Raw genomic sequence first — 24,449 nt, forward strand, 5'->3', positions numbered from 1 at the left:
CATCCCCCTTTGTCAATGGGCCATTAAGGTGGCCAAGCCAGTCCCTTTACATCAGTGGTGGGTTTCAAAATGTTTTAGAACCTCTTCTGTAGGTGTGGCCTGCTTTGTGGGAGTGGCTTGCTGGCCATGTGACTGGGTGGGAGTGGCTTGCCAGCCATGTGACCTGATTGGCCCTTTACCCATCTCCCCACATGGCATCTGAGAACTCAACCAAACCTGGATTCAAAACGCAGCCTAGAGAGTTGCCCCTGCTTGGCCCCATGGGAGTCTGACAACCCATCAGAAGACAAGCTCAAGATCAAAGGCCAGAGAGGGCATAAAACCAGGGACTTTCAGCATCTCAGTCCTTCCTTCTCTTCTTCTCCACCAACATTGAAGCATGTGATCACCTTTTCTGTTCAGGACTCAAGCCGTGTGGTCCTGCCCACCATTAAAACCATCTTTCCAGGCAGCCTCCATGTCTCCAGTGTCTTTTTCCCCACTTGGAGCCGAACCCAGAAGGATATTTCTTTCAACACAGGCCTCCCTGAAGTACCCCTTGCATGCGTGCATGATAACCGCCCCCGCCCACCACGCATGCATGTGTAACTCCCACATGTGCAACAGGGACCCGCAAATGAATGGCTGGCATGCGTGTTGGAACTGAGCTGGGCGATGGCTCGCAAACTGGCAGAAAGGGCTACAGGTTTGCCATCACGGTTATATATGATTATTAAGACGACCATACTCAATATAATATTATGTTTTCAATAGAAGATACATTCAGAGGGAGAAATGCATAGAGTTATAATGCTGATTATTAATATTGTGAGGTTAGGAAATTATCATGAATGCAACGAATGATGTAAACCTTGATTGTAATTGTACCCAGGCGACACACTGTTTAATGGAAGACGATATGTTCAAGTTTAAAAATAAAAAAAATAATTAAAAATTTTAAAAAAATGACTCTTGGGGGCATGGGAGAGGGTTACCTTTAACACACCCACCCTTCAGTTTGAAAACGAAACAAAATACCTAAGAAAATACTATACCGTGTGGTTTTAAGTTTTATCATAAGGGAGGAGACTAAAGGACGAGAAGGAAATTGCTTCCCCTAAGAGCAGGGCGGGCAGGTCACATCCCTTTTAGATTTAAGCGTTGTTGGTGTGAGTTTTGGAACAGATGAAGAATTAGCCTCTCACAGCTGGAAGGAAGGAGGAAAGAATTAACTCAGAGCAGGATTGGCTTCTGTGAATAGAGCTATCCAGGAGTGAAAGAAATGGCTGTGATTTCTTTGGTATTCCTCTTCAGTTTGATCTCCTACAGCTGCAGTAAGTCAGTGTGTGTGTGTGTGTGTGTGTGTGTGTGTGTGTGTGTGTGTTTATAGCCACCTATAATGTTTATAAATCTCTTCCAAAAATTCAATTCGTAAATGCATCCATGCCTAGGTGCCTATATAGCTAATCTGAGCTTAGTTATGGGGAGATGCATCAATAGAGGGATAGAATCAAGATCACGTGAAGTGTTAATACCACTTTATAATGCCTTGGTAAGGCCACACTTGGAATACTGCATTCAGTTCTGGTCGCCACGATGTAAAAAAGATGTGGAGACTCTAGAAAGAGTGCAGAGAAGAGCAACAAAGATGATTAGGGGACTGGAGACTAAAACGTATGAAGAACGGTTGCAGGAACTGGGTATGTCTAGCTTAAGAGAAAGAAGGACCAGGGGAGACATGATAGCATTGTTCCAATATCTCAGGGGTTGCCACAAAGAAGAGGGAGTCAAACTATTCTCCAAGGCACCTGAGGGTAGAACAAGAAGCAATGGGTGGAAACTAATCAAGGAGAGAAGCAACCTAGAACTGAGGAGAAACTTCCTGACAGTTAGAACAATTAATCAGTGGAACAGAAGTTGCCTCCAGAAGTTGTGAATGCCCCAACACTGGAAGTCTTTAAGAAGATGATGGATAGCTATTTGTCTGAAACGGTATAGGGTTTCCTACCTAGGCAGGGGGTTGGACTAGAAGACCTCCAAGGTCCCTTCCAACTCTACTATTGTATTGTATTATTATAGATGTGGGGAGGAGACTTTTTTTAAAAAAAAAAAAAACCAGAATTGCACAGATAGGGAACTGCGGGGGATCGATTGCCGTTGGATATGCAAGCTTTTTTTTTTTTTAATCCTAGATACATTTTGAAAACTGGAGCGAAAAAGTGATAAGGGGTGGTTCTTGCTGCCTTGATTGACCGTGCCGTTTTATTCTCTACATCCTTTTTTTTTTTTCCTTCAAGTTCGGAAACAGAATCAGAAAGTTTTAGATTGGCTTTGCACAATATACTTAACTTGATCATGTCTGGGGAGATTCTCGGTCAACCAAGTCATGGTTGACCCAAAGGTGCTTTTTCAAGACCCAAATGGACTTTCTTTCTTCTTCTTTTTTTCTTTGAAGCGAAATGTCTTCAAAGAAATACCAGAGAGTCCAATTGCCTGTTGAAAAAGCGCCTTTGGGTTAACTTGATTATAGAATAACTCCATCTTCTGTGTCTGCGTATTTCGTTAAAGTATTGATTCATTCTTCCCAGGATCTATTTCGCTGTGATTTCATCCCCAGGTCTGTCCTTGGGAACAATGGAGAATCGGTCTTTATTTTTATTTTATTTAGTTGGTTAGTTTGTCAAGCATGTCCAAGATAACAGGTATAAGTATAAACATGAAGAAGAACAAAGGAAATGAGTGCAAATAAATGGGGACAGTAGGACAGAGACGGTAGGCACGCTGGTAGGCTTATGCACGCCCCCCTTTACAGACCTCTTAGGAATGGGGGTCAGGTCCACAGTGGACAGTTTGAGGTTGAAGCTTGTGGGGGTTTAAGGATGTAACAACAGAGTCAGGTAGAGCATTCCAGGCGTTGACCACTCTATTACTGAAGTCGTATTTTCTGCAATCAAGTTTGGAGCGGTTTACCTTGAATTTGCATCGATTGTTGGCCCTTGTATTATTGTGGTTGAAGATTTGGCATAGCAGATAACAGAGTTGGAGGAGACCTTGGAGGTCTTCTAGTCCAACCCAAGCAGGAGACCGTATACCATTTCGGACAAACGGTTGTCTGATCTCTTCTTGAAAACCAAAAATGCAAGTAGAAAAATAGGGACCACCTTCGGTGGGAAAGTCACAGCGTTCCGTGCGCCGGCCACATGACCACAGAGATGTCTTCAGACAGCACTGGCTCTTCAGCTTTGAAACGGAGATGAGCACTGCCTCCTAGAGTCGGGAACGACTAGCACATATGTGCGAGGGGAACATTTACCTTTACTAGTCCATGTTTTGATTAGACTAAAGTACCCCAATAATTGCAACAGTTCTTTATATATCTTCATGGAACGCCTTGACTCCAGAAGTTGTGAATGCATCCAACACTGGAAATTTTTAAGAAGAGATTGGACAGCTATTTCTCTGAAGTGGTGTAGGGTTTCCAGCCCGAGCAGGGATTGGACTAGAAGACCTCCAAGGTCCCTTCCAACTCTGTTATTCTGTGCGCATATTTCAAGGCAGAAAGGCAGGATGTAAGGAAAAAAGAACAAGGAAATGCTGATAGGTTCACCCAGGATCTCTCCTGTACTGTAAAGCAGGGGTCTCCAACCCTGGCAACTTTAAGCCTGGAGGACTTCAACTCCCAGAATTCTGCTGGCCGCTGGCTGTGGAATTCTGGGAGTTGAAGTCCTCCAGGCTTAAAGTTGCCAAGGTTGGATACCCCTGCTGTAAAGGATCCCTCTTGTAATAGAAGGCAGATTGGAGGTACAGCTGCTCCTCGATTTACGATCGCAATTGGGACCAGAATTTCTGTGGCTAAGCAAGGCGGTTGTTAAGGGAGTCACAGCCCATTTTACGACCTTTCTGACCACAGATGTGAAGCAAATTGCTGCAGTTGTTAAGTGAATTCTGCTGCTGTTAAGCAAATCCAACTTCCCCCGTCGACTTCACTTGCTGGAAGCTGGCGATCACATGATCCCAGGATGCCGCAACTGTGATTAAAACCCTACTGGTTGCCAAGCACTCAGATTTTAATCGTGTAACTGTGGGGATGCTGCAATGGTTGTAAGTGCGAGGAGCAGTCCTAAGCGACTTTTACCAGTCCTCTTGTAACCTCAAATGGTCACTAAATGAAGGGTTGTAAATCAAAGACTATCTGTAGTTTGGGGGGGGGGGAGAGAGAGAGAAGTCAGGAAGAATCTGTGTTGAAAACTTGTAATAGACTTAAAAATCTGAGCACCTTTTACATCGGTAAAACGGTATAGGGTTTCCTGCCTAGGCAGGGGGTTGGACTAGAAGACCTCCAAGGTCCCTTCCAACTCTACTATTGTATTATCACATCTTTTACACTGAACTGGATGGAAGATGATGGAATGGAATGAAATGGAATAGAATAAGGAATAGGCAATAAGACTAGAATAGAATAGCAATAGGAATAGGAATAGGAATAAGAACAGAATAGAATAAGAACAGAACAGAACAGAATAAGAATAAGAATAGAATGGAATGGAATAGAATGGAATAGAATAAGGAATAAAGAATAAGACTAGAATAGAACAGAAATAGGAATAGGAATAAGAACAGAATAGAATTAGAGTAGAATAAGTGGAATGGAATAGAATAGAATAAGGAATAAGATGAATAGAACAGAAATAGAAATAGGAATAAGAATAGAATGGAATGGAATGGAATAGAATAGAATAAGGAATAAGACTAGAATAGAACAGAAATAAGAACAGAATAGAATTAGAATAGAATGGAATGGAATGGAATAAGGAATAAGACTAGAATAGGAATAGGAATAGAATGGAGTGGAGTGGAATGGAATGGAATGGAATGGAATAAGGAATAAGACCAGGACAGGTTAGGATAGGATAGGATAGGATAGGATATGGAATAAGGAATAAGGAATAAGACTAAAATAGAATAGGAATAGGAATAGGAAGAGAACAGAACAGAACAGAACTGAATTGAATTGAATCGAATTGAATTCTTTATTGGCCAAGTGTAATTGGACACACAAGAAATTTGCCTTCGGTGCATAAGCTCTCAGTGTACATAAAAGATATTTTAAGTTATAAATCATGATCATATGTCATCACAAATACATTCATCATGAAGATACAACGCTTAGTGATAGTCATAGGGCACTAAATAAGCAATCAACAAAAGTAATACTAGGAAACTAAATAAAACAATATAAATCATGAGGATACTAGCAACCAAGTTATAGTCACAAGTAGAAAAGGAGGTAGGTAATAGGAAGGATGAGAAAAGAATACCGTAGTAAGACGGCGTTTGACAGTGTTGTGGGAATTATTTGTTTAGCAGAGTGATGGCATTCAGGGAAAATCTGTCCTTGTGTCTAGTTGTTCTGGTGTGCAGTGCCCTATAGCGTCGTTTGGAAGGTATACGTTGAAACAATTTATGTCCAGGTTGTGAGGGGTGTGTAGATATTTTCCCAGCCCTCTTTCTGACTCGTGCAGTATACAGGAAGGCAGGTTGGTAGCAATTGTGTTTTCTGCAGTTGGAGTCCCGTTGCAGCACAGCCAGGGAAGATGCCTTGGTGCCTAGAGCTGAGGAAGTTGTCCATTTGCCCCAAACAGGTGCTCCAACTGCTAAGCCTGTCATCCATCCTCTGAAGCCACTGGTGGAACTTGGAGGCACTATTCAGCTGATCTGTTCCATGGATTGCCCTGATGCTGAAGTGCAGTGGGAAGGCCTGGACACCGACTTGGGGAACATCATTTCAAACCACACTCACAGCATCCTAACGCTGAGCAATGCAACCGTTAACACGGAAGGGACGAAGATGTGCTCAGGACGTTGCCAAGGGAAGTCCTCTCAGGCCACGATGGCCATGGTGAAGCTGAATGTGTACTGTAAGTTCTAAAAGCATCTGCTCAGTTGGTTCTCTTCAATCTATTCCCCGGGGGAGGAAGGGAGAGAGGGAAGGGAAGGGAGTAATTTAAGACAGAAAAGAGAGTTAGAAGAAGGGAAGAGAAGAGAGGGGAAGGGGAGAGGGAAGGGAGGAGAGGAGAGGAAAGGAAAGGAAGAGGGAAAGGGGAAAGGAAGAAGAGGAAGAGAAGAGGAGGAAGAGAAGGAAGAGGAAAAGGAAAAGGAAAAGGAAAAGAAGGAAAGGAAGAGGGAAAGGAAGAAGGGGAAGGAAAGGGAAAGGAAAGGAAAGGGAGGAGAAAGGGAAAGGGAAAGAGAGGGAGGGGAGGGAAGAGAGGGAGGGAGGGAGGGAAAAAAGGCAAAAAGGAGGGAGGAAAAGAGAAAGAAGAAACAAAGGAAGGAAATCCCTTTTGTATACTTGTGTTTGTAGTCACAAAAACTCAACCTTGTCTGAAGGGCATCTCTAACATTTTGGGGAGAGACAGTGATCGAGGGAATCTCTGTGGGAGGCTGTTGCTATTGTTCTTCATAACGGGAGCTATAATTACGTGTCTAATCCAATCATGCCAGTCCTCTGGGTAGATTCCAATATTTCCTGAAACAATCAGAAGAATGAATGGCCCGAGAATATCATTACAGTTAACACAACGCAACTGCAATTAATCAATGGCCGAGAAAGGGACCTTCTCCCCTCCCCCCACCCCCCACTCCAGGGTGAAGCTGGCACATAACCACCAAAAGCAAAGCTAACCTGTTTCCTTGAAAATAAGCCCACCCCGGATAATAAGCTCAATCGGGCTTTTGAGTGCATGTGCTAAAATAAGCCCTCCCCCAAAAATAAGCCCTCCCAGAAAATATTGCAACAGAGCAGCATCCAGGAGGTGACCACACTCTCTGCCTCCTGCACCTCAAAAATAATAAGACCTCCCAAAAAATATAAGGCCAAGCGCTTATTTCGGGGGGGGGGTCAAAAGAAAATAAGACCCTGTCTTATGTCAGGCCCGCAGCCATCTTTTCTTTTGGATCTTTGGCCTGCCACGCTTTCTATTATTCTACTATGCATTTTCTATTGTGGGAAAGTGGGAGGGGGGGAATTGTATGGAGTTAGATGATATGTAGCCATAACAACATTCTTTCTAAAAAGCCAAGGTCATCCGTTATCTTTGTGCACCTGGCCAGAACTGGATAGGTGGAACTGCCAGCATGGCAGTGGGAGATTGGATCATGTGATGGACTGGTGGGTGTGGGGGCAAGATCTTGAACTTTCAACTGGGTGGGGAAAACCGGGAAGCTTTCAGATTCAGGTTTTCCCAGATGTGCCAACAAGGCTCTCTTAATCAATTGGAACTTTGGCAATACTTTGCCTCGGACTCTGATTTACTTTCAGATGCTATTTGGAACCCCGACATCTTATTTTCAGGGAAACACGGTACAAATATTCACAGCAGGTCTTACACCTGCATATCCTTTTTCTCAGCTTTTCCAGATACTTTGCAGCTGGGCTCCCAGCCCGAGATGCTGACCGTTGGGCAGCCGGCTCGCTTGCTATGTTCCATGGATCACATCTATCCTCACAGTGCCCTTACATTGAGCTGGTTCCAGGGAGATGAGCAGCTGGAGGCTTCCAAGGAGACAGAAGAGGAAGAAATGGAAGGCTCAGAAGACCAGATGTTTGTCTACCACTCTGAACTGGAGCTCCCCAGGGTGGCAGAAGACGTAACATACAAATGCAAAGCAACTTTGGAGGTGGAAGGAGAGATCTTTGCCAAGGAGGGGACTGCTATCGCCATCACCGGACCCACAAGTAAGTTTCACAGGGATTCAGCGGTGGGATTCAAATTTGTTTACTACTGGTCCTGTGGGTGTGGTGTAGCTTGGTGGGCGTGGTTTGATGGACAGGGCTTGGTGGGCATGACAGGGGAAGTGCATACTGCAAAATATCCACTCCAGGGCAAGGATACTGTAAAATCCCCATTCCCTCCATGGGAAGAATACTACAAAATCTCCATTCCCTCTCCACTCCAGGGGAAGGATACTGTAAAATCCCCATTCCCTCCAGGGCAAGGATATTGTAAAATCTCCATTCCCACCCTACTCTAGGGGAAGGATACTGTAAAATCCCCATTCTCATCCCACTCCAGGGCAAGGATACTGTAAAATCCCCATTCCCAGCCCACTCCAGGGGAAGGATACTGTAAAATCCCCATTCCCACCCCACTCCAGGGGAAGGATACTGCAAAATCTCCATTCCCACCGCACTCCAGGGAAAGGATACTGCAAAATCCCCATTCCCACCCCACTCCAGGGGAAGGATACTGTAATATCTCCATTCCCACCGCACTCCAGGGAAAGGATACTGCAAAATCCCCATTCCCACCCCACTCCAGGGGAAGGATACTGTAATATCTCCATTCCCACCGCACTCCAGGGAAAGGATACTGCAAAATCCCCATTCCCACCCCACTCCAGGGGAAGGATACTGTAATATCTCCATTCCCTCCCCACTCCAGGGAAAGGATACTGCAAAATCCCCATTCCCACCCCACTCCAGGGGAAGGATACTGTAATATCTCCATTCCCTCCCCACTCCAGGGAAAGGATACTGCAAAATCCCCATTCCCACCCCACTCCAGGGGAAGGATACTGTAATATCTCCATTCCCACCGCACTCCAGGGAAAGGATACTGCAAAATCCCCATTCCCACCCCACTCCAGGGGAAGGATACTGTAATATCTCCATTCCCACCGCACTCCAGGGAAAGGATACTGCAAAATCCCCATTCCCACCCCACTCCAGGGGAAGGATACTGTAATATCTCCATTCCCTCCCCACTCCAGGGAAAGGATACTGCAAAATCCCCATTCCCACCCCACTCCAGGGGAAGGATACTGTAATATCTCCATTCCCTCCCCACTCCAGGGAAAGGATACTGCAAAATCCCCATTCCCACCCCACTCCAGGGGAAGGATACTGTAATATCTCCATTCCCACCGCACTCCAGGGAAAGGATACTGCAAAATCCCCATTCCCACCCCACTCCAGGGGAAGGATACTGTAATATCTCCATTCCCACCGCACTCCAGGGAAAGGATACTGCAAAATCCCCATTCCCACCCCACTCCAGGGGAAGGATACTGTAATATCTCCATTCCCACCGCACTCCAGGGAAAGGATACTGCAAAATCCCCATTCCCACCCCACTCCAGGGGAAGGATACTGTAATATCTCCATTCCCACCGCACTCCAGGGAAAGGATACTGCAAAATCCCCATTCCCACCCCACTCCAGGGGAAGGATACTGTAATATCTCCATTCCCACCACACTCCAGGGCAAGGATACTGCAAAATCTCCATTCCCTCCCAATTAGCTGGAACTTGGGAGGCAGAGAATAAATGGGGGCGGAGCCAACCATAGGTGGTATTTGCCGGTTCTCTGAACTTCTCAAAAATTCTGCTACCGGTTCACTAGAACCGGTCAAAACCTGTTGAATACTCCCCCTGCAGTCAACCCAGACTTTGAAATTGGGCCTGTGCCATATTAGGATTACGGGTGAATCTTTTCTTTGATAATCATTTTTTAAAAATTCATTTTCATTTAAAAATAAAAATAAAGAAAAAAAAACTAAGAAAAAAGGCAAAGAGGAGAGGAAAGGGAAGATTTTTAAACTTTTTTTTTCAGTGCAGTAAAATACAAAAAAGGACGCACAACCTTAATCTTTAGATTTCTAAATATTTCTGGACTACCCCATACATCCCTGTGACCAATCCGCTCTCACAGAGAGGGTCTCCTCCGGGTACCTTCCACTAAACAGTGCGGGCGGGCGGTGCCTAGGAGTAGGACCTTCTCTGTGATGGGGCCAACCCTCTGGAACGACCTCCCCCCCGATATTAGAACCACCTCTGATCTCCGCGCCTTCCGCAAGAAACTCAAGACCCACCTGTTTCGAGCAGCTGGTCTGGCCTAATTATAATTATAATCGTAATTGCATTTAACATCTATTACTAACTTTCCTGGATGGCTTTTTAAATTTTATATTGGGGTTTTAAATGGGTTTTAAAATTGTTTTTAATTATTTAAATTGGTTTTGGGGTTTTATATACAGACAGTATGTGTGTGTTGTTTTTGTTCTATGTCTTATGTTATGTTCTGTTGTTTTGATCATGAACGGTCTGTACACCGCCCAGAGTCCCTACGGGGAGAGGGGGCGGTCTATAAATTAAATAAACCTTAAACCTTAAAATCCTTCCAATGATCAAAGTTTCATTTTTTTTCACTTGCGAGCAAAAAGCAGTTTCCAAAGGGAACCAAAGCTAGATAAATACTTAACTCTAATTAAAACAGTTTGGCTATCTCCATAATTACAGACAAATCTTATACTTGGAGAATTTTATTTTAAATGTTTTCGTTTGCATCCCAATTTCATTAGTCAGTAACTTTGAAAGTAAAATATTATTCATGTACAATTTTGGTTTTTTCCTTTAAAAAAAAAGGAGAGCCAAAAATGAACTATATAAATCTAGATCAGTTCTAGTTTTGAAGAGCTGGCAATATCTTTGGCCTTCAGCCCCATTTTGGGGGCCTTGGCTTGGGCGCAGGGAGTGAAACAGGACCCATGATGTTTTGATTTCGTTGGTAAGGGGTGAGGCCAATTTTTCAGGTCTGTTTTGTGCCTAGAGCAGAGGTCTCCAAACTTGGCAACTTTTAAGATTTGTGGACTTCAACTCCCAGAATTCCTCAAACATCCATGCTGGTAGGCAAGTTCTGGGAGTTGAAGTCCACAAGTCTTAAAGTTGCCAAGTCTAAAGTTGATAAGTCAGGTGGGGAAAAACAAAACTGTCTCAGGTTTTACTGGTTTGTGGATGCCTTAATTTTAGGGAGATCATTTTGCCAATTAAAAATTCCCTTTCCTGTCATTCTGGAGATTTTTGGAGGTTGCCGATTGACTCCCGCCCCTCATCTAACAAAGGAGACCTAAAGTCTTGAAACAGTTTCTCTTAACAATTCTAAATACTTGGTTTACAGCTACACAGGAGCTTCGCGGTGCTACTGCTACTGACGCCCTTACTCCCACGTCTACTGCTACTGACGCCCTTACTCCCACATCTGGAAGGATAAGTCAAACACCTGCTTTGGAGCTACTCACCACAGCTGATTGGAAGTCCTCAGTTGGGACAACCACTAGCCTTCTCCGTCTTGTTTCCACCAAGCATACCAGCTCTGGGACATCTGTGGTTACACCAACAGCTGCCCCCACACTGGAATCCCTAATTAAGGATCACAACTCCATCACAGTGGTCAAGAACTCCACTGAAACTTCTTATCCAACAGGTAACCCTCTAGCAGAGCTGGAGACAACCTCTCCAAAATTTTATTCTTAAAACTTTTTAAATAAGTTTTACAATTATTACCCCCCTTACCCTTCCCTCTTCCCCATCCCTACCCCTCTTCCCTCCCTCCCTCCCCCAGAGCAAAATACAGGGTATAAACATTTAACAACCATACGCTAACATCAGCTAACTAATTTTAGCATGTTACTATTCTTGTGCTTTAACTCCCCCTTTATTAAACTAGCTTTGAATAAATTGTAGCATTCCTTATGCCTTCATTCATAAGCTAACTGAAATTTTTTAGTCCGATATTTGTTTTGAATATAGTCAATCCATCTTCTCCAGTCCAGCTTATACTTCTCATCTGAGTGGTCCTTCAGATACGCTGAGATTTTGGCCATCTCTGCTAAGTTTACTACTTTTAACGTCCATTCTTGGATAGTGGGCAACTCTTCCTTCTTCCAATACTGCGCCACCAACAATCTTGCTGCCGTCGTTAGGTTCAAAATCAAATTAGTCTCTATAACAGTACAAAACCTCTCCAAAATTTGAGACAAGGTCCATCACCATGCACAATTCCATCTTGAGATGTCACTAGGTTTAGGTCAGGGGTCAGCAACCTGCAGCTCCGGAGCTGCATGTGGCTCTTTCATCCCTCTGCTGCGGCTCCCTCTCGCTGGTTGGCTCCACAATTGATAGGGCTGTCGGTTAGGACAGGTAGAGGAAAAAGGATGCCCTGCTAGGAGGAGACTCTATGGTGGGGGAACCGGACTTCCGGTCGGCTCCAGAATTGAACAGGGCTTCCATTTAGGACTTTTGTGGCTCTTTGAGTGTTTAAGGTTGCCGACCCCAGTTTAGGTCTTTCAGCCAAACTCAGGTTTTGCTTGTCCCTTTCTTAACAGGCCAAGAATTAACTGCAAAGCCTCTTTCCACGACAGAAGGATCAACTACCAAGCCGGTTTCCACGACTGACGGTTTCTCGACAGAAGGGACCACAGAAAAACCGAAGGACCACTGCCGACCCACGATCGTGCCTATGCCCACCCAAGGGATCTTGGGAGGCGTCCTTCGCATCACCTGCCAGGCTGCCAAGTGCAGCAGAGATGTCGGAATACAGTGGGTGGAAACCCCAGTGGCCCAATCGCGGTACCGTCTGGAGGAAGCTGAGGGTCGGTCGACCCTGATGGTTGAGAATGTCAGCTTGGAGCACCAGGGGGTCTATCGATGCGTTGCGATCGCCAGCCCACCCCGAATAGCAAGCTTGCGCGTCGTGGTGTCTAGTGGTGAGTGAGGTGAAGTGGCGTGTTCAAAATGAAGGTAGTCCTCAACTTACGAGTTTGTTTAGCGACTATTCAAAGTTACAACGGCACTGGGAAAAAGTCTTATGATCTTTTTTCACACTTACGACCACCACAGCGTCCCTATGGTCATGTGATCAAAATTTGGACGCCTGGCAACTGACTCGTATTGATGACAGTTGCAGTGTCCTGGGGTCATGGGATCCCCTTTTGCGACCTTCGGTCAACAAAGTTAAGGGGGAAACCAGATTCACTTACCGTATTTTTCGGAGTATAAGACGCACCTTTCCACCACCACCCTAAAAGAGCGTGGAAATGTTGGTGCATCTTATACACCGAATACAACCATTTTTGCCTTCCCGAAGCCCTGTCCCCGCATCCCATTTTTGCGAAAAACAAGCTGGTTTTTTTCTTACTTACCTCTTCGAAATCTTGATGCGTCTTGATACACTGGTCAATGTTCCCTCTAATTTTTTTTCGATATGAGCAGAAAAGTATAGTGTTTGAGTGGCACATTTTCATGCCTGAGCACCCAAATTTTTTTCACAGATGTCACCTAAGACAACAACGAAATCAGTATTATTTGAAACTCAAAGTTATGTTTCTTCAAGGTACCCGCTTAATTCAAAGTGTTATATAATATCAGTATCATTTAACAACGCTCCTGCTTAGCAACCAAAATGTTGGCTCAGAAACTCTGGCATTTGAAGCACGCAACTCTTAAAGCTGTCAAGTTACAAGACCCTTGCACCCCTAACCCTTTAGGGAAAAAAACCCCCAGGGGTCTTCAAACCTGAAAGCTTTAAGATTTGTGGACTTCAACTCTGGTCCTTTATTGAGACCCTAGCCCTGCCGGCTATGACCTATCAACTTTGTTTTATCAGTACCTTACCCTATTGGGACTTTTAATAACGTATTCGAGGTTAGACTTGCTCCGCCTGCGGGAGGCCCCTCTCTCGCAGGCTTGGCCCTTGGCTCTTTCAAGGGCCCGCCTCAAGGACGGGTTCGTGGACCCCGAGAGGTGCAGGAATCGGAAGCTAAGGGGATTTTTAGTAAAATGTTTTTTATCTTTTTTAGGGGGTCCCAGGGTGGGGGGGAGGGTTAATCAGACCGGGAGGAGGACCAGAGCCGGACAGACAGGTGAGTCCAGGAAGGACGGGGATGCGGTGGAGGGGGGGAATATAAAGGTCACGAAAGCAGAGGGTTGTCCTATTACAACGGTCGCGGGGAGGAGGGGATGCGAGGACAGGATAAGATCCCAAGGTCGGTTGGGAGACCGCGGCTGCTGGTTACGCCCGGTCGCTTGTACCAACCCCTGCAGTCTAGGTGGACAGGTGCTACAGAGCCAGGGCCTGCGGCTGATGCTTTGCAATGCAAGGTCTGTCACCAACAAGGCCCCCCTCATTAATGAGTTGATCTCAGAGGGGGAGCTAGACCTTGCAGGGATAACGGAGACCTGGTTGGGCCACGAGGGTGGTTTACCCCTCGTGGAAATGTGCCCACCGGGTTTTTGAGCATTCCATCAGCCTCGGGCCCTGGGTAAGGGTGGTGGGGTGGCGGTGGTTATGCGGGAATGTTTAGAGCCGAGGGAGTTCACTGTTCCTCAGATACCCGGGTGTGAGTCCCTTGGTGTGAGCTGGGGCCCAGGGAGGCAGTGGGGCTTGCTGATTGTATACTTGGCTCCTCGCTATGCATCAGCAGCCCTGCCCGAGCTCCTCGAGCTAATCTCAGCGACGGCAGTTGAGACTCCCAGACTTTTGGTCATGGGGGACTTCAACTTGCCGTCAACGGGAGCGGCTTCCGAGGTGGCTCGGGAGTTCATGGCTTCCATGACGGCCATGGACCTGACCCAATCAGTGCAGGGCCCCACTCACGAAGGGGGCCACACACTGGACCTCATTTTTGTATCTGAACAGTGGACGAGTGATCTGGGAATAGGGGATTTAGTTATCACGCCCCTGTCATGGTCAGACCACTCATCCCTCCGGCTGGACTTCCCTGGCGCTATCCCCCACCGCGAGGAGGCGGAACCAGACTCTATAAACTGGTACCGCCCCAGGCACCTGATGGAATCTGATAGATTCCAGACGGAGCTTGGGCCAATACCTGTAGCCTTGTCCCGCTCCCGTTCCGAGGACCTAGTGACTGCCTGGAATAGGGCGATGACTGGGGCCTTGGACCGGGTTGCGCCTTTGCGACCTCTCCTGCGGCATTGACCCACCCGGGCTCCTTGGTTTACTGAGGAGCTCAGGGTGATGAAGCGCCACAGGAGACGTCTAGAGAGCAGGTGGAGATCCTCGCGCTCCGAATCTGACCGAACACAGGTAAGAGCCTATTTGCGGACTTACCTTGTGGCAATAAGAGCGGCCAAACGTAGACATTGTGCTGCTCTTATTGCGTCCGCGGATAACCGCCCTGCCGCCCTGTTTAGGGTGACTCGCTCCCTTTTATCGCAGGGGGCGCGGGAGACACCCTTACAGGGTAGAGCAGAGGAGTTTGGGGAATATCTTCAGGACAAAATCGATCAGATCCGGAGCGGGTGGACCTCCGTCAGTGGACCAGACGAGCCGCCAACAGCGAGTCTTGAGAGACCATTCTGGGAGGAGTTTGACTCTGTTGCCCCCGAGGATTTGGACAGGCTGCGTGGACGGCTGCGACCCACCACTTGTTTAACGGACCCGTGCCCCTCCTGGCTGGTACTGGCAGCCTGGGAAGTGACACGAGGCTGGCTCCTGGGCCTGGTGAGCACCTCACTGAGTGAGGGATACTTACCAACCGCCTTGAAAGAGGCGGTGGTGAGACCCTTGCTCAAGAGGCCTGCGCTCGACCCAATGGAGCTAGCTAACTATCGTCCAGTCTCCAACCTCCCCTTCTTGGCGAAGGTTGTCGAGAATGTGGTGGCGCAGCAGCTCCCACGACACCTAGACGAATCCGACTATCTAGACCCACGCCAGTCCGGCTTCCGACCCGGGCACAGCACTGAGACAGCCTTGGTCGCGTTGGTTGATGATCTCTGGAGGGCCAGAGATAGGGGTTGCTCCTCTATCCTGGTTCTATTAGACCTCTCGGCGGCTTTTGATACCATCGACCATGGTATCCTATTGCGCCGGTTGGAGGGGATGGGAGTCGGAGGCACCGTTTTGCGGTGGTTCGGCTCCTACCTCTCCGACCGGAAGCAATGTGTGTTGACAGGGGGGCAGAGATCATCCCTGAGGCCACTCACTTGTGGGGTGCCACAGGGGTCGGTCCTCTCGCCTCTCCTGTTCAACGCATATGTGAAGCCGCTGGGTGAGATCATCCGTGGTTTTGAGGTTGAGTACCATCTTTACGCTGATGATACTCAGCTGTATATTTCAACCCCAAACCACCCCAACGAGGCTGTCGAAGTGATGTCCCGGTGTTTGGAAGCCGTCGGGGTCTGGATGGGGGACAACAGACTCAAACTCAACCCCTCCAAGACCGAGTGGCTGTGGTTACCGGCACCTCGGTTCAGCCAGCTGACTCCATCGCTGGCCATAGGGGGCGAACAATTGTCCCCTGTGGAGCGGGCGCGCAATTTGGGCGTCCTCCTTGATGCCCGGCTGTCAATGGAAGACCATGTGGCAGCCGTGGCAAGGGGGGCGTTCCACCAGGTTCGCCTGGTGCGCCAATTGCGCCCCCTACTGGACCGGAGTGCCCTGCGCACGGTCACTCATGCGCTGGTGACGTCTCGCCTGGACTACTGCAATGCCCTCTACATGGGGCTTCCCTTGGGACGCATCCGGAGACTGCAGCTAGTTCAGAACGCAGCCGCGCGGGTTATTATGGGAAGTACACGTTACTCCCACGTAACACCTCTCCTGCGCGAGCTGCACTGGCTACCTGTGGCCTTTCGGGTGCGTTTCAAGGTATTGATCACCATCTTTAAAGCGCTCCATGGCAGAGGACCTAGTTACCTGCAGGATCGCATCCTACCACACACGTCCCTGCGACCTATCCGCTCACACAGAGAGGGGCTCCTCCTGGTGCCGTCTGCTAGTCAATGCCAGCGGGCGACACCTAGGAGTAGATCCTTCTCTGTGATGGGCCCAACCCTCTGGAATGACCTCCCCCCAGACATTCGAACTACCACCGACCTCCGTTCCTTCCGGCAAAAGTTAAAGACTCACCTGTTTCAATCAGCTGGCCTGGCACTTTCTTAGTTTTACCTCCCAGGGATTTATTTTATTTTAGGGTTTGGGGTTTTAATTGTGATGTTTTAAGATTAGAATTATTTATTTCTTAGTACAGCCTATTTCCCCCTCCAAATGTATCTTAAATGTAGTTTAAATGTATTTAATTATTATGAATGATTTTATTATATTGACTGTACACCGCCCCGAGTCCCTTTTTGGGAGAGGGGCGGTCTAAAAATCTAAGAAATAAATAAAATAAATAAACTCCCAGAATTTCTCCTCCAGTCCTGTTGGCTCAGGAACTCTGGCATTTGAAGCATGGAAGTCTTAAAGCTGTCAAGTTACAAGACCCTTCCACCCCTAGAAAAAAAATGCAGAGCTCTTCAAACCTGACAGCTTTAACACTTGTGGACTTCAACTCCCAGAATTCCTCCTCCAGTCATGTTGCAGCGACGTCATCTGCGTGGATCTGCTCCATCTCTGCTTTCTTCATTGTGGGCAGGGCTGCTGCTGAAGTTGCCGACGAGTTGCCACCAGAATAACTGCTGCTACCTCCTCCTCCTCCAACAGCACCACCAGATTTGCTCCTGAGCTCAGCGCTGGGTAACCCGTGCCTGCTCCTTCTCCTCCGTGCTTTTGAAGAACCATGAGGCTTTTTTTCCCCCTGCTCCCTCCCCGCCTTCCTACTGTCTCCCGCAGCCTCATGGCTCTTCAAAAGCACGGCGGAGGAGGAGGAGGGGGCAGGCAGGGGTAACCCAGCGCTGAGCTCAGGTGCTCCGAGCAGAGGGGAGGCACCGCTGCCACGCGCGGAGATGCCGGCTGGGGCTTTGCCGGCTTCATCTCAGCCGCAGCGCCGGGCGGCAAATCCGGCAGTGCTGCCTGTTAGAGGAGGAGGAGGAGGAGGTGGCAGCAGTTCTTCCGGTGGCGGTGGGGGCTTTGGGGCTTCACAACTAGCCTCAGTCGCCCCGTGCTCCTCAAAGCAAGTCTGGGGAAGTCCTTTGCAGGCGGCCCGTTCTAGCTGCCCGCAAAGGACCTCCCCAGCTTCCAAAGCCTGTGGCAATAGAAATCACTGCGCGGCAGTTGAAAACTGCTGCGTGGTGTTTTCTTGCCACCTGCGCGCTAGCGCAGCCGCGCACCTTAGAGGGAACGTAGACACTGGTGCGTCTTATAGTCTGAAAAAATTGGTTGGGCTCAATTGTGATATAAGTCGAGGACTACCTGTATTGGATTTGGGTCATATTGAGAGCACCAGGGTAAAATCGGGTTGGGTGACTTTGGGTTAATCACCAGGAGACTGTGAGTTCTAGTCCTGTCTTAAGGATGAAAACCAGCTGGGTTACTCTCTCACTGCCCAACCCACCTCACAGGCTTGTTGTTGTGTGGAAAATAGGAGGAGGAGGAGGAGGAGGAGGAGGAGGAGGAGGAGGAGGAGGAGGAGGAGGAGGAAGTATTGTATGTTTTCTGCCTTAGGTTATTCACAAAACTAATAAAGGTGAGATTTTTTAAAAATCCTAAAATAAATAATGTATTTTAGAAAACATTTTTGAAAATGCATTAAAATGGTTAAGTGTAAAGTTCTAATGTTAAAAGAACCTTTACAAACAATACTATTTACATTTTAAAAAGAATGAACTTATATGAATAACAAGAAATCAAATTACTACAAATGGTGGAGAAATGTAATATACAGGCAGAGGTATTTAAATATTTGTAACAGGGGTGAAATGCTACCGGTTCACTCGAACCGGTAGTTGAAAAAAAAATTTTTTTTACTAATGTTTTGGTTCCAACGATTAGCAAACCGGTAGCAGACTTCAGAGCATTTCACCCCTGATTTGTAATCCTAATATTTCTACACCTGGGAGGTGGGTTATCTTAGTATCTTTCTCACCGACAGATAGAGAAAGGGTGGAAAATACTAACAATAACAATAGCACTTAGACCTATACACCGCTTAATAGTGCTTTACACCCCTCTAAGCAGTTTACAGAGTCAGCCTATCACCCACAACAGTCCAGGTCCTCATTTTACCGACGTCAGAAGGGTGGAAGGCTGAGTCAACCTTCAGCCTGTCAGGATCGGATTCCTGGCAGTGGGCAGAGTTTGCCTGTAATACTTCATTCTTACCCCTGCGCCACCAGGGCTCTGTGAGGTGGGTTAATAGAAGATGGCTGGAAGATATATTTACACAACCGACAGAATTAAAACCGGAATTATTTTTATTAGGGATAATTGCAGGGAAGTATGAGACGAAAATCAAATACTTAATATCACATGTAATAACTGCAGCAAGAATCATGTACGCACAGAATTGGAAAAACGAAAATACACCAACAGAAGAAAACATGATAAAAAAATATGTTAGAATGCGCTGAAATGGACAGACCCACAAAAGAAATAAAAGATAAAGAAGAATCTGAGTATTACTCAGTAGGGAATTTATGGTACAAATGGTTAGAGGAAAGATGCAAAGAATAAGAGAGCAATAAAGGGGGACGAGGAAGTTTAAGAAGTTAGAAAATAATCATAAAACCGCAGAATTAACAAGAGGGGGGGGGAATGTAAGATGGACTGTATATAAAATAGTACTGAATAAGATATATAAGAGAAACATATGTACATAGAAGGACATAAGAAGTATTGTATAGAAATAAGTACATGGAAAGAATAATAGAACTAACTACCATATTTTTCGGAGTATAAGGTGCACCTTTTTCCCTCAAAAGAGAAGCTGAAAATCTGGGTGCATCTTATACACTGAATACAGCATTTTTTGCCACCCGAAATCCCACCCCCTTCACCAAAATGGCCCTGCATAGCCTTTAGGAGCCTTGCAGAGTAATCCTGGGGGCTGGGGAGGGCAGACATGAGCGAAAAACAGGTCATTTTTTGTTCTATTTTGCAGCCTCCCCCAGCCCCAGGAGCACCTACAAGCCTCCTAAGGGCTATTCATGGCCGTTTTTTGCTTGTTTTTTGCCCCACCCCCATCCACCAAGAGCACTCTATAAGCCTCCTAAAGGCTATTCGTGCCCTTTTGGGGGGGAATAATGGATGCTTAATAATGTAGAAATGTTGCAAAGATGATATAGATCCTCTATAGATCTATATAGATCATCTTAAGATACAGAAGGATCTTGACAAACTTGAACATTGGGCACTATCTAATAAAATGAAATTCAATGGTGAAAAGAGTAAGGTTCTACATTTAGGCAACAAAAACCGAATGCACAGGTACAGTATAGGTGGTACCTTGCTCAGTAGTAGTAACTGTGAGAGGGATCTTGGAGTCCTAGTGGACAACCATTTAAATATGAGCCAGCCGTGTGCAGCAGCTGCCAAAAAAGCCAACACAGTCCTAGGCTGCATCAACAGAGGGATAGAATCAAGATCACGTGAAGTGTTAATACCACTTTATAAGGCCTTGGTAAGGCCACACTTGGAATACTGCATTCAGTTCTGGTCGCCACGATGTAAAAAAGATGTGGAGACTCTAGAAAGAGTGCAGAGAAGAGCAACAAAGATGATTAAGGGACTGGAGACTAAAACATATGAAGGATGGTTGCAGGAACTGGGTATGTTTAGCTTAAGGACTAGGGGAGACATGACAGCAGTGTTCCAATATCTCAGGGGTTGCCACAAAGAAGAGGGAGTTCAGCTATTCTCCAAGGCACCAGAGAGTAGAACAAGAAGCAATGGGTGGAAACTAATCAAGGAGAGAAGCAACTTAGAACTGAGGAGAAATTTCCTGACAGTGAGAACAATTAATCAGTGGAACAGAAGTTGCCTCCAGAAGTTTTGAATGCCCCAACACTGGAAGTCTTTAAGAAGATGTTGGATAGCCATTTGTCTGAAACGGTATAGGGTTTCCTGCCTAGGCAGGGGGTTGGACTAGAAGACCTCCAAGGTCCCTCCCAACTCTGCTATTGTATTGTATATCTATGTTTAAAAGAATGGAAAAAAACTAATAAAAATATTATTATTTTTTAAAGGAGGTAGATTCACCACTCTGTTTACAGCACTAAATACATGGTTTGCATCCCTTTCCTTTTGCAGACGTGGTCAACACAGATGCCCTTTTCACCATCGGAGCCACTGGATCCCTCTTCGGGCTGATCCTCACAGGCTACATCACCCATCGATGGCGGCAACGGCAGCGATGGTGAACAAGCAAAAGGCTGAAAAACCGTCTGTCCATCTCCTTGGCTATACCCCCCCTCTGGCTTCTGGACTTCTGGCCAGACTGTGAAAACTATTCTCTGGCTTTTTAAGGGCTATCAGGCAAACCCAGAGGGACTTCACCGGACACATCGCCAGGATTTTCTGCACTGGTCAAGATCATAAGAGGTGGAAATGAAGAGCCCTTTTCCAAGGTCATTCGTGCTATCGAAGGGGCAGTGGGCATTCACTGCAGAACTGGTGGCCGGATCCTTCTTCGGCTTTGATGTGAAGTCGGTGGAACTGTAGGTTTGAGTGCCACTGTTTACGCCAGGCACAGACCCCCAGAGCCCCTCGTGAAAAGTCTAAGCCAGTAACTCTATTGACTTCTACCTATACTGCAAGAATCTCCCAGAGAAGGTTCCATGTGACTAAAGGGGAGTCAAGCTTATGCATCTTGTGACTGCAAGGACTCAAGGCTGGGTCCCCGCTTGATCCTTCCTCCCTGCCTGGCTGCTAGTTTCCCAACAATTTAGGATGGACCTATAACCGTGATGGCGAACCTATGGCATGTGTGCCAAAGGTGGCATGCAGAGCACTCTCTGTGGACACACACGCCATCGCCTGCTGCTCTTCCGGTTTTCGGCACGCATGCTGATCTTCGCGGGTGCCAGAGCACTCGAAAATGGCCCGAGAAATGGCCCAAAAATAGGGCTTTCTTTGGGCCGTTTTCCGGGCCATTTCCAGGCTGTTTTTAAGTGGTTTTAAGGGCATTTTTAGGCTGTTTTTGAGCCATTTTATGCCCGAAAATCAGCCAAAAAACAAGTCATTTTCCGGGCCATTTTGGGGCCAAAAAACAGGCATGCACACACCAGCCACCTGATCTTCGGGTTTCCGGCACTCCGCCACGCCACGTGCACATGTGTTCCAGTCTGGGCACTTGGTGCTGAAAAGATTCACCATCTCTGACCTATAACAATGCCAGCCAGAACAGCTGCTACAGTTTTGAACATTGAAGGGAGAGTAAATCAAAAGATATTTTTCTCTCTTTCTTTCTTCTGCACATCCCGAACCTACAAGGGCTGGTTCTCAAATATGTACTTTCTGAAAGTTTCAGGGATATATATTTTTTTTTTCACATCCCAGCCAGCAGGAAGTTTGTTTTATTACCTTTGGGGCTGGTGAGTATACTGGGAATTTGGAGAGCATGATATGCGTGCTCTGGCCAAATGGCCTTAACAGAATAACAGAGTTTGTTGCAGCAATCAAATGCAGAAAGCACACACAGGTAACTGATGCAGCAGGATTCATTAACGTCTCTTTATATACATAATAACACATGAGCCATATATACAATATCAAGAGTGGTTCTTCCAACATGATAGAGCAGGGGTGTCCAAAGTTGGCAACTTTAAGACTTGTGGACTTCAATTCCCAGAATTCCCCAGCCAGCAGAGCTGGCTGGGGATTTCTGGGAGTTGAAGTCCACAAGTCTTAAAGTTGCCAACTTTGGACACCCCTGTGATAGAGAGAAGAGATTGGTTTCAGTTCCAGCAGCAGACTAGTTTCAGTTTCAGTTCTCAGAGCTTAGCACAGCTAAGCCACACCCAGGCTCCTTACTGTCTCGGCTCCCATTGGCTGACTGAGCCCTATTCATTGGCTGACCTTGTTACCATGTCTCTGCCAGTCATGAATTCTCTGACAGACTTCGAGTCCAACCCACTGCTCCAACAGGAAACCCTACACCATTTCAGACAAATGGCTATCCAACATCTTCTTAAAGACTTCCAGTGTTGGAGCGTTCACAACTTCTGGAGGCAAAGTTGTTCCACTGATTAATTGTTCTAATTGTCAGGAAATTCCTCCTTAGTTCTAGGTTGCTTCTCTCCTTGAATGGTTTCCATCTATTGTTTCTTGTCCTGCCTTCAGGCGCCTCGGAGAATGGGTGGACCCCCTCTTCTTCATGGCAGCTCCTCAAATACTGCACTACTGCTATCATGTCGGCGGCGGCCCAGGTCCTTCTTTTAATCAAACTAGACACGTGATGGCAAACCTATGGCACGCCTGCCAGAGGTGGCACACAGAGCCCTCTCTGTGGGCATGCGCGCCGTCGCCAGCTGCTCTTCTGGTTTTCAGTATGCACAGCTGGTTTTGGTGGGTGCCGGAGCACCAGAAAACAGCCTGAGAATGGCCCAAAAAACAGCCCCAAAATAGACCATTTTTCAAGCTGTTTTCAGGCCGTTTTCAAGCTGTTTTCAGGCCATTTTCAAGCTGTTTTCAGGCCATTTTCAAGCTGTTTTCAAGCTGTTTTCAGGCCATTTTCAAGCTGTTTTCAGGCCATTTTCAAGCTGTTTTCAAGCTGTTTTCAGGCTGTTTTCAAGCTATTTTCAAGCTATTTTCAAGCTGTTTTCAAGCTGTTTTCAGGCCATTTTCAAGCTGTTTTCAGGCCATTTTCAAGCTGTTTTCAGGCCATTTTCAAGCTGTTTTCAGGCCATTTTCGGGCCATTTTCAAGCTGTTTTCAGGCCATTTTCAAGCTGTTTTCAGGCCATTTTCAAGCTGTTTTCAGGCCATTTTCAAGCTGTTTTCAAGCTGTTTTCAAGCCATTTTCAAGCTGTTTTCAAGCTGTTTTCAGGCCATTTTCAAGCTGTTTTCAAGCTGTTTTCAGGCCATTTTCAAGCCGTTTTCAAGCTGTTTTCAGGCCATTTTCAAGCCGTTTTCAAGCTGTTTTCAGGCCATTTTCAAGCTATTTTCAAGCTGTTTTCAGGCCATTTTCAAGCTGTTGTCAGACCATTTTCAAGCTGTTTTCAAGCTATTTTCGGGCCATTTTCAAGCTGTTTTCGGGCCATTTTCAAGCTGTTTTCAGGCCATTTTCAAGCCGTTTTCAAGCTGTTTTCAGGCCATTTTCAAGCCGTTTTCAAGCTGTTTTCAGGCCATTTTCAAGCTATTTTCAAGCTGTTTTCAGGCCATTTTCAAGCTGTTGTCAGGCCATTTTCAAGCTGTTTTCAAGCTATTTTCGGGCCATTTTCAAGCTGTTTTCGGGCCATTTTCAAGCTGTTTTCAGGCCATTTTCAAGCTGCTTTCAGGCTCTTTGTAGGCCATTTTTCGGGCTCTTTTTGGCCCCAAAACATTCTGAAAATGGCCCCAAAACGGCCTGAAAATGCCCAAAAAAACCGCCCCAAAACAGGCATTCGTGTGCCAACCAGGTGGTCTTTGGGTTTCCAGCGTGCATACATGCATGCGCATTCCAATTTGGGCACTCGATGCCAAAAAGGTTCGCCATCACTGAACTAGACTTACCCAGTTCCTGCAACCGTTCTTCCTATGTTTTAGCCTCCAGTCCCCTAATCCTCTTTGTTGCTCTTCTCTGCACTCTTTCCGGAGTCTCAAGTGGAAACTCTCTCTACCCCACAACATTTATTTCCCAGATGAGATTGGTCCTCACCACTAGATCACATGCCTGTTTACCTTTTGTTGTTGCTATAGGTACATTTGAGTTAATCCCAGCCAGGGATTCTAACAATTTAATTATTTGGTGAGACGTAACAATGTGAAGCTCCTGTTTTGTTCCTGTTCCCAGCCTTAGGATTGTAATTGCTTCCCAA

At 46.5% G+C, this 24,449-nt stretch overlaps 1 protein-coding gene across 3 annotated transcripts; it reads left to right on the plus strand.

Annotated features, from left to right (window-relative positions):
- Positions 1 to 1,152: 1,152 nt before the first annotated feature.
- On the plus strand, positions 1,153 to 21,679 carry MADCAM1 (mucosal vascular addressin cell adhesion molecule 1). Of its 3 annotated transcripts, none has more exons than XM_081938508.1 (6): positions 1,153 to 1,313; positions 5,622 to 5,897; positions 7,388 to 7,714; positions 10,935 to 11,240; positions 12,142 to 12,522; positions 20,745 to 21,679. In XM_081938508.1, the coding sequence occupies exons 1-6, from the start codon at positions 1,262 to 1,264 to the stop codon at positions 20,852 to 20,854; spliced, it is 1,452 nt and encodes a 483-aa protein (XP_081794634.1). In that variant the 5' UTR covers positions 1,153 to 1,261; the 3' UTR covers positions 20,855 to 21,679. The 3 variants fall into 3 exon arrangements, with proteins under 3 accessions (XP_081794634.1, XP_081794635.1, XP_081794636.1); XM_081938509.1 differs by having other exon boundaries at positions 12,178 to 12,522; XM_081938510.1 differs by having other exon boundaries at positions 12,181 to 12,522.
- Positions 21,680 to 24,449: the final 2,770 nt, after the last annotated feature.

Source organism: Natrix helvetica (genome assembly GCF_964273705.1).
Source record: "Natrix helvetica genome assembly, chromosome: 1".
Lineage (NCBI taxonomy): Eukaryota > Metazoa > Chordata > Lepidosauria > Squamata > Natricidae > Natrix > Natrix helvetica.

Bases quoted from the DNA above. Each gene is read 5' to 3' on its own strand.
- MADCAM1 (XM_081938508.1), top strand. From the start codon at position 1,262: ATGGCTGTGATTTCTTTGGTATTCCTCTTCAGTTTGATCTCCTACAGC. The intron at 11,241-12,141 runs GTAACCCTCTAG...CTTTCTTAACAG, and splicing joins TGAAACTTCTTATCCAACAG to GCCAAGAATTAACTGCAAAG. The intron at 12,523-20,744 runs GTGAGTGAGGTG...TTCCTTTTGCAG, and splicing joins GCGCGTCGTGGTGTCTAGTG to ACGTGGTCAACACAGATGCC.